This window comes from Rosa rugosa, chromosome 4 (assembly GCF_958449725.1).
Source record: "Rosa rugosa chromosome 4, drRosRugo1.1, whole genome shotgun sequence".
Classification (NCBI taxonomy): Eukaryota; Viridiplantae; Streptophyta; class Magnoliopsida; order Rosales; family Rosaceae; genus Rosa; species Rosa rugosa.
The window spans coordinates 42,840,117-42,854,286 of record NC_084823.1 but is presented as its reverse complement, the minus strand read 5'-3'; the positions used below and the strand labels follow the sequence as shown (position 1 = coordinate 42,854,286).

Genomic DNA, 14,170 nt, shown 5'->3' with positions numbered 1-14,170 from the left:
AATCACGTGCATTAACTCAAGGGTCCAGTACCATCTACCCCATCTCAGATCATGCCACGTGGACAACTTCGCGACCTTTCATTTTATCATTTCCTTCGTTGGAGTCCATTTTAGCTTCCAAACTTGTCTCATGCATTTGACTGATAAGAGGAAAGGAACAATCTTCCCAGCAAAACTGGGCAACCCCCAAAACCCAAATTTGGCTTCAGAAAGAAATTAATTCACCGAAATACTGATCGCAACAGTTGGTACTTGGTCCCAAATCTCTATGGTTCGCTACCCAATTTTATAGTGTGGGATTGGGATTGTGGGGCGCTCTGTATCTCGTTTAGGAGCGTGCTTAATACGACTTCACTGAAGTGAACAAATTTTTATAATTACACCTCATCAAATAAAGATTCAATCACCCATCAATAGACCTATCTCTATGGTTCGCTACCTTTTTATAGTGTGGGCTTCTTCTAACTTGAGAGTTTAGGAGCGTGCTTAATATAACTTCACTAAAGTGAACAAACTAAGACAATTACAATTCGTTGAGCAAATATTCACTCACCCACCAATCACCTTAATGGCCTACTTAATTATAGGTCTACTCTACAAGACAACAAGACTCGACAGACCTATAATATCTTTGATTCTTTTAATTTCATATGAAGCAAAAAATTATGGTTGCAACACAACATTGAATATTTAATTTCTAAAATTAGTTTGGTAGGTGTGAATTGTAAACTGTGGAATTCATTCTTTACCTTCTGGCCATCTGTTTTCATTCTGCATAATATTTCTTTCACACGTTCATTTGTTGTGGCATTGAATCAGAATCTCTATCTCTTTTCTTAATTCTGAAGTATTCATTTTAATTAATGATGATATTTTTTGGGGTAGTTTTGTTTCTTCTGGTTTTGTTTTGGTAGGATGATAATGAGACAATGGCTCGGACAAGTTGTACGATCCACACAAAGCTTGCTTCTAATCAAGGTTCTGAGACATTGAAAAAGTCTCTACCTACTAGCAAATAAATTAAATTCTTATTACAATCTTTCTGTTTATGCTACAATCTTTCTGTTTATGCTACAAACAAATAAGAAGTTTCAGGTAAAAACAAAGAATCAGATTTCACTCATTTGTGAATCAAATTAACAAGCTTGCTGATGATCTTATACCGACTCTTTAATTTGTTAGCGCTACAAGGTTGAAAATTAGACGTCCACACATCATTTTTATAGTTCATCTCACACTTTTGAATGAGTCATATATACGATTCGGATTTACTTTTCGAATGACATGATTCGTTGATGTTGTATATCTTATGATAATGCAGTTTCCAAACATGAAAGTGTTGAAAAATTCAAGTATTCTATAGTGTAATCATAAACAATTGAAATCAAGATGAGAAGCCTGCACTGGACATTATGTTTGTTTTATGGTCTGTACACCTTTGTGTTTATTAGATGTTTTTTCTTACATAATGGTAATGCATTATTATTATTATCAGACAGCTCACACATTTAAAGAATCTCATACCTTTTTTTTTTTTTTAAATAGTTTTAGACTTTTGGTAATGCCATACATATGCTCCTGTTTGTTTATCAATCCGTAAAGGTTTGAATACATTGTTTGTTAAAAAATTAAAAGCAAAAAACCATGAATTTTTTTTAAGGACCAAGAATCGGAATCTGTAACCAGCTTAGTTGTCAGAATATGTTCATGTTTATTCTAATGATAACTTAATTGTTGATTAATCAATATTTGGTCAACAAAACATGATTAGCCCGAAAAGATAACCCCTGCAAACGTAAAGTTTCCAATAACATCTGTTAAAAGAAAGTGGCGATGGAGGAGTAGAATGCGGTTTTTATTTTGTTCAAATGAAGATTTCATTTCAAGAGGAAGGTTGTTAACACTTCTCCGTCAAGAAAGAGGCTAAAAGATCAGCGATTCCAATCATCAAGAGATTTCTAGAGTAACAGAAGCTCATCTTTGAAGTATTGCACACAGTGGAAGCTCAAACCTTTATCTAGTCAACTGCACAACCACAGAGGCACAGATAACTAAGGATGTCAACTTTGGAGTTTCTATAGCATCATTTACTAAAAGGCTCAAACCATCAACCCTGTTAGTTGGAAATTCCGAGACTGAGACACCACTTTGGGTTTTGTTCTCGACACTCTGACCCAAAAAACAGAAAAAGAAATAAAAACCTCACAAATTAAAGTAATAGGACCACAAGTAAGGGACCTTCTTTACTTAACCCCAAAAGAAAAAGAGCAGTAGAGAGGGCAGGTGCAGATATGCATTCACCATGTAGACAGATCACAGCTTACAAGAATCTGCATTACAATAACCATCTACAGTTGATATATTAAAAGAGTTATGTTTATATACAATCAAGAATTTTGCTAGAATCCAATTCAATCCTTGAGAATCATTTCAATCATATACAATAGACAATTAAGAGGACAATAGACAATTAAGAGGGAGGGCTAGAGAGAACAAAAGCAAATCAACACTTGTTTTTAAGGGGGAAAATGCTAGTGGCAATCATGTTGAATGGATGTCATGGCTTCTTCTCCGTCCTCCGAAGGCATCAATTTACAATACATTGACAACATCGATAGATGAAGTCGTTTAATAAAAGAAACTTCATCTAAAGTGCACCATTTCGCTTGTGGAGCAGAGAGTCTTTCTGCAACCAAAACTAGAAGCAGAAGTTTATTGCAACAGTGGCTCATCTTCCTTCTGCAATTCCTTGAGCTGCTTTTTTGCATACACTGTGAAGAAAATTGTGGTAGCCACAGCCAAAGCAAAGCCAACAACAGTGAAGATTATCTGTGGGGCTGAAAGGCCGTGGTGCTCATGTGAAGCATCTGCCAATGTCCGTATTAAGATCCCACTGCAATCAACACAATATGATTTTCTAAGTGAACAACATGTGGGGTAATGACATGAACTTAAAACATTACAGATGGCATTCTGTTCCATACTCGAGAAAAAGATAATCTAAATATGAAAATGTAAGAGAGTCATTGACCACCAATCATCATCTATATTCTCACCACCTAAAATGCACAGAAACCAGATTTGATAAATGAAGTAGACACAAAGCTATTATATAACAATGTGATAAGACACTGGAGATGATGACTTGCCAGTATAGATACTGGAGACACTGGAGACATTGGGTGGGAATGAGGTCATCACAACTTGGTATAGATAATTAAAGATTTAAAGATGTTCTGGAGGCAGTTTACTCAAAGCCAGTCCCACTGCGATTCCCTTAGCCGTCATTACCAATAACCAAAAATTAATGGTCTTCTGGTAAACATAGCCAATTGACAAACAATGCAGGGTACTTCTAAAGAAAGGACAGGCCAGCAACTGCGACTTCCAACCATCTAAGCCAAGTAACTGCATATTGCTTAGTTTCTAAACACAGCCAATTGACAAACAATTCAGGGTACTTCTAAAGAAAGGACAGGCCAGCAACTGCGACTTCCAACCATCTAAGCCAAGTAACTGCATATTGCTTAGTTTCTAAAAAAAACCCACTTATATAAAATCCAATGCAACATATTTGTTATCTTGCTCAAAGAAAGAAAATACATTTAGTATTTGGCTCTAGAGACACATATGATACCAAATCAACTTTGACAGAGATGCAAATATATACAAATCTATCTTTCCAGACACTACTACAGGCTATGAAAACAAAGATTAAGCACAATCCAATATGCGACAAGTTCTCATTTTAAGAAAACTCCCTAGTTTCCTAGACTGCTCACATGAATTTTCAAACATAGAAATATGTAGATAAACATAACCCAAGTTCCAATCTACAAATAAATATAACCACTTGTTGGCAATATACGGAAAAATGCAGATATATGATCACCGTGCAATGAGATACATTTTAATGTGAGTGGGATTTTACGTACGTGTAAATGGCAACGAATGTTTCTGGAACCATTCCTGCCAAGGACCCCAAGAGGTACGGACCATACTTGACATTGGTAGCCACAGCACAGTAGTTATATATAATATAAGGGAATGGAGAAATCCTGATTAATGCTACAGCTCGAAACTGGTGAAACCAGTTTCCTTCGCCAGCTGATCTTAGAATGGAAGCTCTCTTTGGATATTTTTCTAACCATCCCTGCATAAGAGTCAACGAGTGTTAAATTATAGGAAGCACACACAGAACTAAAACACAGAGAAGTATGTTTGACAAACTTACGCACCTGAATTTTATGGTAGAAGAGATAGCTAATGAAATATGGAAGTGATATACCAATAGCTGCTGCTGATATAATGAGAAGAAATCCATAGCCATAACCAAAAGTCATTCCAGCCACCCACATAGAAGGTGAAGATGGTAATAGTATGGTAGGAAACAATGCCACAGAAGCAAAGACCAGAATAGCAAGCACTGGAGGACTGAATGTTTTTGTCTCCCAGTTAATAATTGGAATAACCTCCTGCAAATAATTTCATCATTAGTTAGCATGACAAAAGACTTTATACGTCTCTCTCCCCGTATGTGGAAACATATTGCAGTCTATCCAAGGGTGGTAAGAAAGCTAGTCAGGATAGGAAACAGACACACCAATCAGCCCTGACACCATTTAGGATAAGATCTAATACTTTCGCTGTATTCTTAAACTCCTAAGTTTTTCCATAAAATCAAACAATTGTTTTGGGGGACACTCCACAAAAATATGGTGGTTATAAGAATTACCCCAGAACCTACGATAATAGGTTCCAAATTAAGCTGAAATCAGTAGAATACTCTGAATATGTAACATATTTAAGGTAAAACTCAAAAGGGGAAGCAGAAATTTGTCATCAAATCGGCTTCAAAACCTTAAAAAAATGCCAAATAATCACAGCAGCCTCAACATTTCAAGTTTTCTCAAATGAATTAGAATATCAAAACTAGTTGATTGCCCATTTCCTCCTTAATGCCACTCAAGTTAACAATGCCTAGAATGCAAGAAAGTCGACTAAGGGCATTCCTACCGTACAAAATCTCAACTACAAAAAATATGCAAACAAGCCCAATTAACTCCATTCTAGTCACAGAATGAACACACCCTTCACATAAAACTACAAATTTCATGCACTCAACACTCCTTCAATAGAAAAGCAATCAAGATAAAAGCTTTCGCAAAAAAAAAAAACCCAAATCAAAGATAAGAAAGTTGACAAATTTTTACCGTATCCATCAGAAAAGGCCCGACCCATTTGATAAAAACCCCAGCCAACAACCCCAGGCACATGAACAGCAACACCAACCTAACCCAATACCACAAACACCATAATCCCTTGGGCGAAGACGACGACGACGACGACTCCTCCTCAGCCTCGCCGGGACACTCCCTGAGCTTCACATAGTCCCCTCTCCCCTTCTCATCATCCTCACCGCCCCCAATTCTAACGATCAGCTCCGGCTCCACCTCTCCTCGATCAACATTCTCCTCATAGGTCATCGAAAAACCCCAAACCGAATCCGTCCAATCGAAGCCCCAATTCGTCCCCCTGAAAGTAACAATTGCGGTGGATTTGGGCGCGAAATTGGAAAACCCTAGGAGAGAGAAAGTGTTCGTCCCCAAAATGTTAGGGTTTGGTGGATTGTATCAGAGAGTCCGACAGGGCATCAAGACTAGTAGATAGAAATGCAGAGATGATCAGAGAGAGAGAGAGAGAGAGAGCAAAAAGGCTCAGGGAAACCGATATTTTAATATTGCGGGTTTACTTCGACATGGAAACGGCGGCGTTTTGGGGAGGGAGGTGGGGACACGTGGCGTGAGTGGGAGGTGGAGTAACGGTTGGATTATGCTTTGGGGGTCCGATACCGGGTTGTCGTTTCTTCACCGTCACGGCGTGGATGTGGGGGCTGGGTCGACCCGCTGGATTTGTTTGGTCCGATTGGAGTTTACTGGGTTTTGTTGTTGATGGCTATAATTGATGTAACAAACGTTTGAGATCTGTTTACTATATGAACGCAAATTGAAAATAAAGCAAGTGTTTTGTTTAAGAAACAAATTCTCAAAGAATAATAAGAAAGAAATCTTTCAAGTAGTGTAAGAGCCAAGTATGATCCGAATAACCCACCCACGTGTACTTTTTAATTTTTTGAGATGTCACCACATGTATATTAGGACATAATCATTCCTTGAAGAGAACACATGCCAAACAAATAGTTCAGCGCTAGCCTGCCGATTAGTAGTACGTTAAAAGAATTTGTACGTTTGTGTGACGAATGATATAATATTCGAAATTTCTTTATACAATATTTATTTAAATTACATTGTCAATACAATTATCTATACTATTATTAAGAGAAGAGAGTTTGTCAGCCAAAACATAAAATTTTTACCAAAATATCCCTTAAATATTAAAAAACATTTGAACTGAAATATTTGAGAAAAACAAAATGGTCAATTCACAAATAAAAGAAAAACAAAAGAAATTTAACAAAAAAAAAAATCAAAAATAAAAAATAAAATATGTGCAGCAATTTTCTCCACATTATGTGGAATAACTTCCCACATAATTACTCACACCCATAGGGTGTGTTTAGAGTCTAGTATTCTTTATATATTTAGTCTTTCAATACATACTTTCTTAAAACACTGCTTCAGAATTCTTTATGTGTTAAAAATGCCACTAATAAGGCTAAGTGAGTAAGTACATTGAAAATGATCAAATTCGTCCTAATTTTTTTAAGGAGGCATTAGATAACATATTATTAAGTTATCTCAATTCTCTAATAAATTATTTATCTCCAGTGGACCGTAGAATCTGATCAAAATGCTTGAATAAATTATCATTTTTCAAGGTATTTATATAATTAGCATCCTCCAATATCTTAATTACCCAAGTCACTATAACATGGTATTACATAAAGTTAATACCCATCAATCGCATGTTGTCACTTGACAACAAATTGCAATATCTACTTAATCTCTCCTGTCTACTTCAAACTGCTATGTAGCGAACTAGCAACTAGTGCCTTAAGTACTAGTCAATCATATACTCATGTCACACAACATAGATTGTATGCCTACTTTATGGTAACATGAGTTTGGCATTGCACTATATAATCATAGTCATATTGTGATCATAAAGAAGGGGTCCATCTATGGATTTATACCATTTGACTTCAAGACAAAGTAGTAGTAAAGCAGAGAATCGAATCAGAAATAGAAAGAGAACAATACTAAATCGACTTACTACCAAAGAGATCGATCTCACATCTCTCTCCATGTAATCAAGTCAATTTTCATGACAGATGGACGTGTATATTTAGCCGAGGAGGAGTAAGCTCATATTAGGATTTACTCTCCAGAACTAATTAGATTCAGTGAGATAGATCCACCAAATATCCAAAAAAGATTTGTTTTGGTTCTTCTTAGTTTCTAAGTTGAAAGATATATACAGGTTTTGGCTTTTGTTTGTCTAATTCTATAAGGGTATTTATCTTTTTCATCAAGCAGAAATATTGTAATGGTAATTTTGTAAAGCTTGTCCTGTTCAGCTGTATATATTTGTAAGGACCTTGAATTCTAGGGCCAAAATCCGTTTGGTCCATGAGTTTTTTTTTTTAATCATGATGGTCCATGCGCTTCTAAATTGCATCACCATCATTCAAATTTTGAATTTGGCTCGAAAGATGACGTCATGTGCTGAGTTGGAGCCGACATATATGGGGCCTACTTTTCAACCATTGACCCCCTAAGAAGGGTAAAATAGATATTTCGCCTTTAGAGTGCTGACGTCACTTTCCATCTCTTCTCGGTTGGGATGAGACAAGGCAAGTCGCGATCCAGTTCTGGGGAAGCTGAAGCTGTGGAAGAAGCAGACTTCCAAGATTTGCACACGCCACGAAATCCCAGAAGATCAATTAGGTCTAGGGACTCTGCAATTGAAGATATAAATTAATTCAGAATGAAGATTAGAGTCATTAGACCATTGCGAGACTTCTCCCATTCAACCAATACGGACAGTGGTGTTGTTTGCTTGAACACTCGACCCTCTCTGCCGCCGTGAGCTTTCATTTTTGTAGCTAAGGCGGCGCCATTTTCATTGTCTTCTATTTCAATTTCCCAGCCACAGAGCGGCACTGTCTCTCACCGCTTTCTTTCAAGGTACTCTCTAATCTTCATTAATTTCAGATTTCTAATCTTAATGGAGCTATTTGGATGAGAAAATTGGAGCAAACAAGAACAACGCAACGCAGAGTATTCTTCAATATTTTTTTTTTGAATTTGGCCTCAAGGTTATTTTAGGAATTTACCCTTCTTAAGGGGTCAATGACTGAAAAATGGGCTCATATGTCGGCTCCAACTCATCACATGACGTCATCTTTCGAGCCAAATTCAAATTTTGGACGATGGTGATGCAATTTAGAAGCGCAGAGACCATCATGATTAAAAAAAAAACTGAGAGACCAAACTGATTTTAGCCCTAAAGTTCTAAAGACTAAACTAAATTTAGTCCTATTTGTAATAAGTAGTGGATTTTCAAATTTTACTGATCTAATGTTTGCTTTAAAAAAAAAAAAAAAGGATTAAATTTTGTTTAGTCCCTGTACTCTGCCTCCAAAATTGTCTCAGTCCCTGACATTTCAATTCTGACCTCACAATTTCCATCCAATTAGTCCACTTCGTTAGGGTTCCGTCAAAATATGTCGTTAAGTTGCTGACAAGCCCATCCATTCCACGCCACCTCAGTTATTTGCATGCCACATTATTGAGAAATTGTCCAATATACCCTCTTGCAGTTTCCTCCCTTCTTCTTCTTCACACCCAAAATCTGAAGCATAAGAGAATCACCACCACTATCACCATAACCACCACCGAGCTCTCTCTCCCAGCCCAACCACTACCACTACCACAAACCTCAATTCTCTTCTCCTTTCCTCCTCTGCTCACCAAAACCTAGATCCAACAGTGTTATCCCTTCTTTTGTGTTCTAAATTCTCAGATCAGTCACACATCTTCAACACCACCACATCCAATCTAACCCTGCAAGCAACATAATTAAATTTTCGATCAAAATCCAAAATCCACCGTCACTACCACCATCGAGCTATCCACCACCAAAACCACCCCCAAACTTCAAAAACTTAAACTAAGCACCAAAATCAAACATCACCCCCACCAAAATTCAAGAGTTCGTCTTCATTGAGTGCCCATACCCATACCAGATCGAATACCGTACTCAGACTCATACTAGACCAGTCTCCGAGCTGCAGACCCCACGCTTAAAGACCACCACGACGTCTTCTCCTCCCGTCATTCCTCGATCCAGACCACCGGCACTCTGACCACCGACGTTTGACCCAGATTCCACCAGCCGCCTCCGTATCGTCAGATGACTTAGGAACCAGACTTACGTGCCAGTACGCAGGACCTAGATTTGATCTGGACACCCAGATTACCCAATCTGCTCCGCCGGTCAATCAGCCCTTCACTGGCCATTTTCTCCGTTGGTCTTCATCTTTTCACTAATTTCACCAGGCCATGACTCACCTCCCATGTCTTGCTCTCTTGTCCTTCAAATCAGAATTTTACCATTTGAGCATATACCATCTAGAAGGTCACCATCTGGACTCTGCACCATCAACAAACAAGGAGCACAATTCCATAACAGAGCTAGAGACAAAGCAAGAATAGAGGAAGTGAAGAAGCTCGAACCATCTCTTGGTTCCTTCACTGGGTTCTTCTCGATTTAGGGCTTATGGAGTGGCTTTGCTTCATATTCTGAAACAATGGTTTCTTCTTCAGTTTTGAGGTTGGATTTGATGAGAGGAAGAAGAAGAGCTAAGTGATGAGGCCGGTGTTTGGGTAAAGGAACAAGAGGAAGAAGAGATTGCAACAAGAACCAAAAAGAGAAGAATTGAAAAAATTAGAAGGGAGGCTAGGGGTTATTCTCGACATTTTAACATCCACAACGCTTATGTGGCGTTGAGTTGGCGCTAACTTTAATGCCACGTCAGCCTACAAACGGAGCAATTGGACGAAGTGTACCGATCAGACGAAAATTGTACGTTAGAGACTTTTCAGATTAAATGAGAATGTCAGGGACTGACACGATTTTGGAGCAGAGTACAGGGACTAAACAAAATTAAATCCAAAAAAAAAAAACAATTTTAATGAGATTCAAATTTTTGAATACAGCTTAAATCCCCAAAACAACAAAACGCATTCCAATCAAGCTAGATTAATCAAAGAATGTATGCCTCGAAGCAAAAAAGAAAAAAAAGGGTGAACCACGATGTGCATCATCTAACACAAGCTTCTCCAGTGCCTCCACCGAGGCCCGGATTGCAGGACTTGGCCTCATCACTTTTTGGTCAAATGACTCCCCAATAGCCTGCAATTCCAACAACAATATTGCACTATTGGTCATCCTAGCTCCTTTCTTGAGAAATTTTCGAAAGCATTGCGTGTTCAATTGCTCCAGCTATGATCTCTTCACGTCCTTTCACGAGCCTCTAGTTGATGTTGCAAAGAATCCGGTCAGCTCCATTTGCAGCGTAGCAAAAAGATTCATAAAATCATCAGTTAACTCATTCTCTTTACTAACCTGAACCTTTGCTTTATATTCTTCAAGTGGTATCCTATATTGCTTTTGAACTTCGACAAATAAGTCCACCTTCTTGCGTCCTGTGACAACCATGCCGTTAACTTTTTTTCTTTTTCTTTTTCAGAGGTGAATGTGAAATTTTATTTACATGAGATACAAGTACATAGGATATAAGTACGGCAGTGTCAATAATGACAACCAACAACCCAATATGAAAGCCAAGAAACAAAAACGCATTCACTATTAACTAGCTACTGCCTGAAATTCTCACGAAAATACGTACTTATAACCATAAAATAGGAAAAGTGGAAAAATGTCTTCATTTCTCCCGGCCCCTAAAACCTACTCTATAAGCCGCTTGGCTGGTGCGGCTTTTTAGCCTCACAATTTAACCCTGCAAAATGTAGTTGTCAGTATAGGATAAGCAGGGATCGTTCAGTCCGGGGATTGTAGGGTACACCTACACAAAAAGGTCAATTAACAAATAAAAGAATCAAATGGGGGGTTTTGAAATCTTGTTCCTCATCTACTTAAAATAAAAACAAAACAAATAAAACTATCTACAATGATCGACTTCCGTAACCTAGACAAATACCACTCGAAAATTACTAAGTGTAAAAACAGAAAATTCATTTCAACATGCTACAAAAACGTGCCCATCTTAAATGCCTAGATAAGAGTCCAAATGAAAAGCTGTCACGGTCCAATCATTTATCTGATTCGTTCTAATGTGGGCTTGGATCAGAAAAGTCCTTACCAAGCCCAATACTACTAATTTTCGAAAACACTCAGCGTAATTCTCTTAATCAGTAGTATTATCTAACCCTCGAATCAACTCACACGTGCAAATTAACCATTATACATAGCAACTAACACGTAATTTCCAGAATTGTTTAATCATTAAAGCATGATTTTTACCACTCTTTAGAACTAATTACTACTTGTTTAACTCAGTGTCTTAACAAATAACAATTACTCTTGGCAAATTAAGCAAACACACAAGAATACTCAGCGTGATTCTATCATGCAAACTTATTAACCTAAATCTGAAAATTACCTAAACACGTAAAAGGGCACAAGATTGTAACATGCATCATAAAAGAATTCTCAAAATTAACTTAATAATAAACTGAAAATCTCAAAAATATTAATAAAAATATTCTGAAAATCTCATATCTCCAATTACACAACTCGCAAATCCACACACAAAAAACCGAAACAAAAATTATAAGTAGAGTCATAGTTACACTTTGAAGCTTTCCTCAGCGGCTTGGCAACAAGGTGATGAACTCGCCTCTGCTATGGTGGTGAAGCGTCCTTGACTCAGCGCCTAAGAACTTCGTAGATTGATGGAAGGATGGTGGTCACGGTCTTGTAGGTGATAGAGGTTTGAGAAGTGAATTGGGCAGAGTTTCAAATTAGTTTTTGGCTAGGAAGTGATGTCTTTGGTGTTGAGAATGGCTGCTATTTATAGAGGGATCCTCCTCTCTTGTGACGCAATCATGGCCAATCATCTAGAGGTGATTTCTCCTCCAAATTTCCTTGATTTTCTCTTGACAAAGTCATGAAATTTCTGATCTCTTTTCCCTTGATATATTCCCTGGATATCTCTGGAGTTAATCATGCAATGCTCCTTCTTTTCCTTGAATAGTGACCAGATACATCCCTTATTCCTCTCCTTTGAATTGCACTAATTTCTTCTTCCAATTGTGCACACAATGAACTCCTATAATCAATAAAATTAGAAATTAATTAGAGTTTCACTACTAAAATAAGCCTCATAGGATACATATTTTTTTCTGTATCTTTTGCTTTAAAGGATATGGATAACTGTATCAAAAACTCATTAGATACGATGCAGCCACGGAATGAAAAATGATATTCTCTATTGGGGGGGGTTCTAGTAATCAAAGGATACAGATTTCTTTTCCGTATCTCTCCAATAATATGGGTCCCATCATATTTATTTTTATTCTTATTAATTCTTTTTTATCGGAATAATAATTCTGTTTTTTTTTTCTTGAAAATTAATATGAATTATTTTCTATTTTCAGAATATTGTTATTTCTTTTTCTTTTCTTTTTGTCATCTTATTATTTGTTCACCACCGTAATTATTTGTATTTGTAGTCTGAACCGTATTTTTTTAGAACTATACGTAGAATAGCAAATGGGAGATCCCAGATCTTGTTGCCAATCTCGCTGCTGGCTCCGGCAACCAAATTAATACTCCCCTAATCCCCACCATATATACCTTCTCTCTCTCTCTCTCTCTCTCTCTCTCTCTCTCTCTCTCTCTCTCTTTCTCTGTTTTCTCTTCATCTTTGTGCAAATCCAGATTGAGCAACCGAGTCATGGAAGTGCCCTACCCATCGCCACCACGATCGACTCAAAAATTACGAACCCTCCACTGCTTCACGCCTTCACCGCCTTAAGAAAATGGTCAAATCCCAAAACATGCTGACCCACCAAGATGACGTTGACTGCCGATTTGATATCCCCATAGACATAAATACAACCTGAAGTGAATAAACATGTCAGAGATATATGATATATAGGAAATATGTCAAACATGTAAAATTGAGATTTGAGTGCAATCGGTTTTATTACCAGTTTTTGAGGAGATTGCAGCCCAGTTGTCACTTTGCCAAATCAGATTGAAGAATGAAGCCATATCTTCATCATTTTTGTTTAGAGAGAACGAAGCCAGATCTGAAAGTGGTAGACGAAAAACAATTTTGATACTAGACGAAATCTATCCCAGCAAACGCAAGCCATCCTTATACGGTTATACAGCACTATGATTTCCTGATTTTGTTTGTTTGTTTGCTTTTTATATGGCATATATATAAAGTGAATTTATTATCTTGTATGGCAGAAATAGTCAAATCGATTTTGCTTTGCCTACAATCCTACATACAGAAATCCATGGCTAGTGAACAATAAATACGGATAGCAGTGTGCACAAAATGGCAGTGTATTGAGTACGGATATATATAAATATGGCTAATGAACAATGAATACGGATACACGTAGTTAATTTTGCAAGTATGCATATTAACTATTGATAGGAAAAGCTTTAATAAAATTTTAAATAGAAAAGAAGTTAAAGAATATATATTAATTGAGGTATTTTGCAATACTGCTGTAAAGACGGGATAATTAATTTGTAGATTTGGATAAATTAATGTAAAAAAGTGGTTTGTTAATATTACTTCACACTTTTAACCATATATATATAAGATGTTTATCTGAATATTAAATTATAAAAACATTAATTTGGTTTTTTCTAGCTTTAACAATGAATACGGATTTTTGTGTTTATCTAAATATGTATTTTTGATAAAGTATTTTGTCAATTATATCTTTTATTTCGTCACAATTATCAGTACCCATAAAACAAACAATACAAAAATTATAAAAGGGTGTCATTTACTCTATCAAATGACACGGTTAGTAAAGTGTATCCAAAGGGGGGGGGGTGACTATTGGTCATTTTTCTAGTAGTGTTTATAATCAATAGAAAATAAGATAATTAGGAATAAATATTGACTATAAACTCCCCTTTTTATCTCCATGAA

The 14,170-nt window shown here is 36.9% G+C and overlaps 1 protein-coding gene and 1 long non-coding RNA gene across 2 annotated transcripts; both read right to left on the bottom strand.

Moving 5' to 3' along the window:
• Positions 1-2,331: 2,331 nt before the first annotated feature.
• On the bottom strand, positions 2,332-6,024 carry LOC133745565 (uncharacterized). The gene is made up of 4 exons (XM_062173655.1): positions 5,214-6,024; positions 4,239-4,475; positions 3,936-4,153; positions 2,332-2,893 (listed from the first exon to the last, which is right to left on the bottom strand). The coding sequence occupies exons 1-4, from the start codon at positions 5,484-5,486 to the stop codon at positions 2,713-2,715; spliced, it is 909 nt and encodes a 302-aa protein (XP_062029639.1). The 5' UTR covers positions 5,487-6,024; the 3' UTR covers positions 2,332-2,712.
• A 4,176-nt stretch (positions 6,025-10,200) lies between these two features.
• Positions 10,201-11,995, bottom strand: LOC133742989 (uncharacterized). Its single transcript, XR_009862853.1, has 3 exons — positions 11,838-11,995; positions 10,591-10,670; positions 10,201-10,498 (listed from the first exon to the last, which is right to left on the bottom strand). It is a non-coding gene; the product is annotated as an uncharacterized LOC133742989 (long non-coding RNA).
• Positions 11,996-14,170: the final 2,175 nt, after the last annotated feature.

What these genes read in the sequence shown, in the direction of transcription:
- LOC133745565 (XM_062173655.1), bottom strand. Translation starts at nt 5,486, where the DNA reads ATGACCTATGAGGAGAATGTTGATCGAGGAGAGGTGGAGCCGGAGCTG. An exon ending in GGCCTTTTCTGATGGATACG is followed by an intron (nt 4,476 to 5,213) that starts GTAAAAATTTGT and finishes AATTATTTGCAG; the next exon opens with GAGGTTATTCCAATTATTAA. An exon ending in TCTTCTACCATAAAATTCAG is followed by an intron (nt 4,154 to 4,238) that starts GTGCGTAAGTTT and finishes ACTCTTATGCAG; the next exon opens with GGATGGTTAGAAAAATATCC.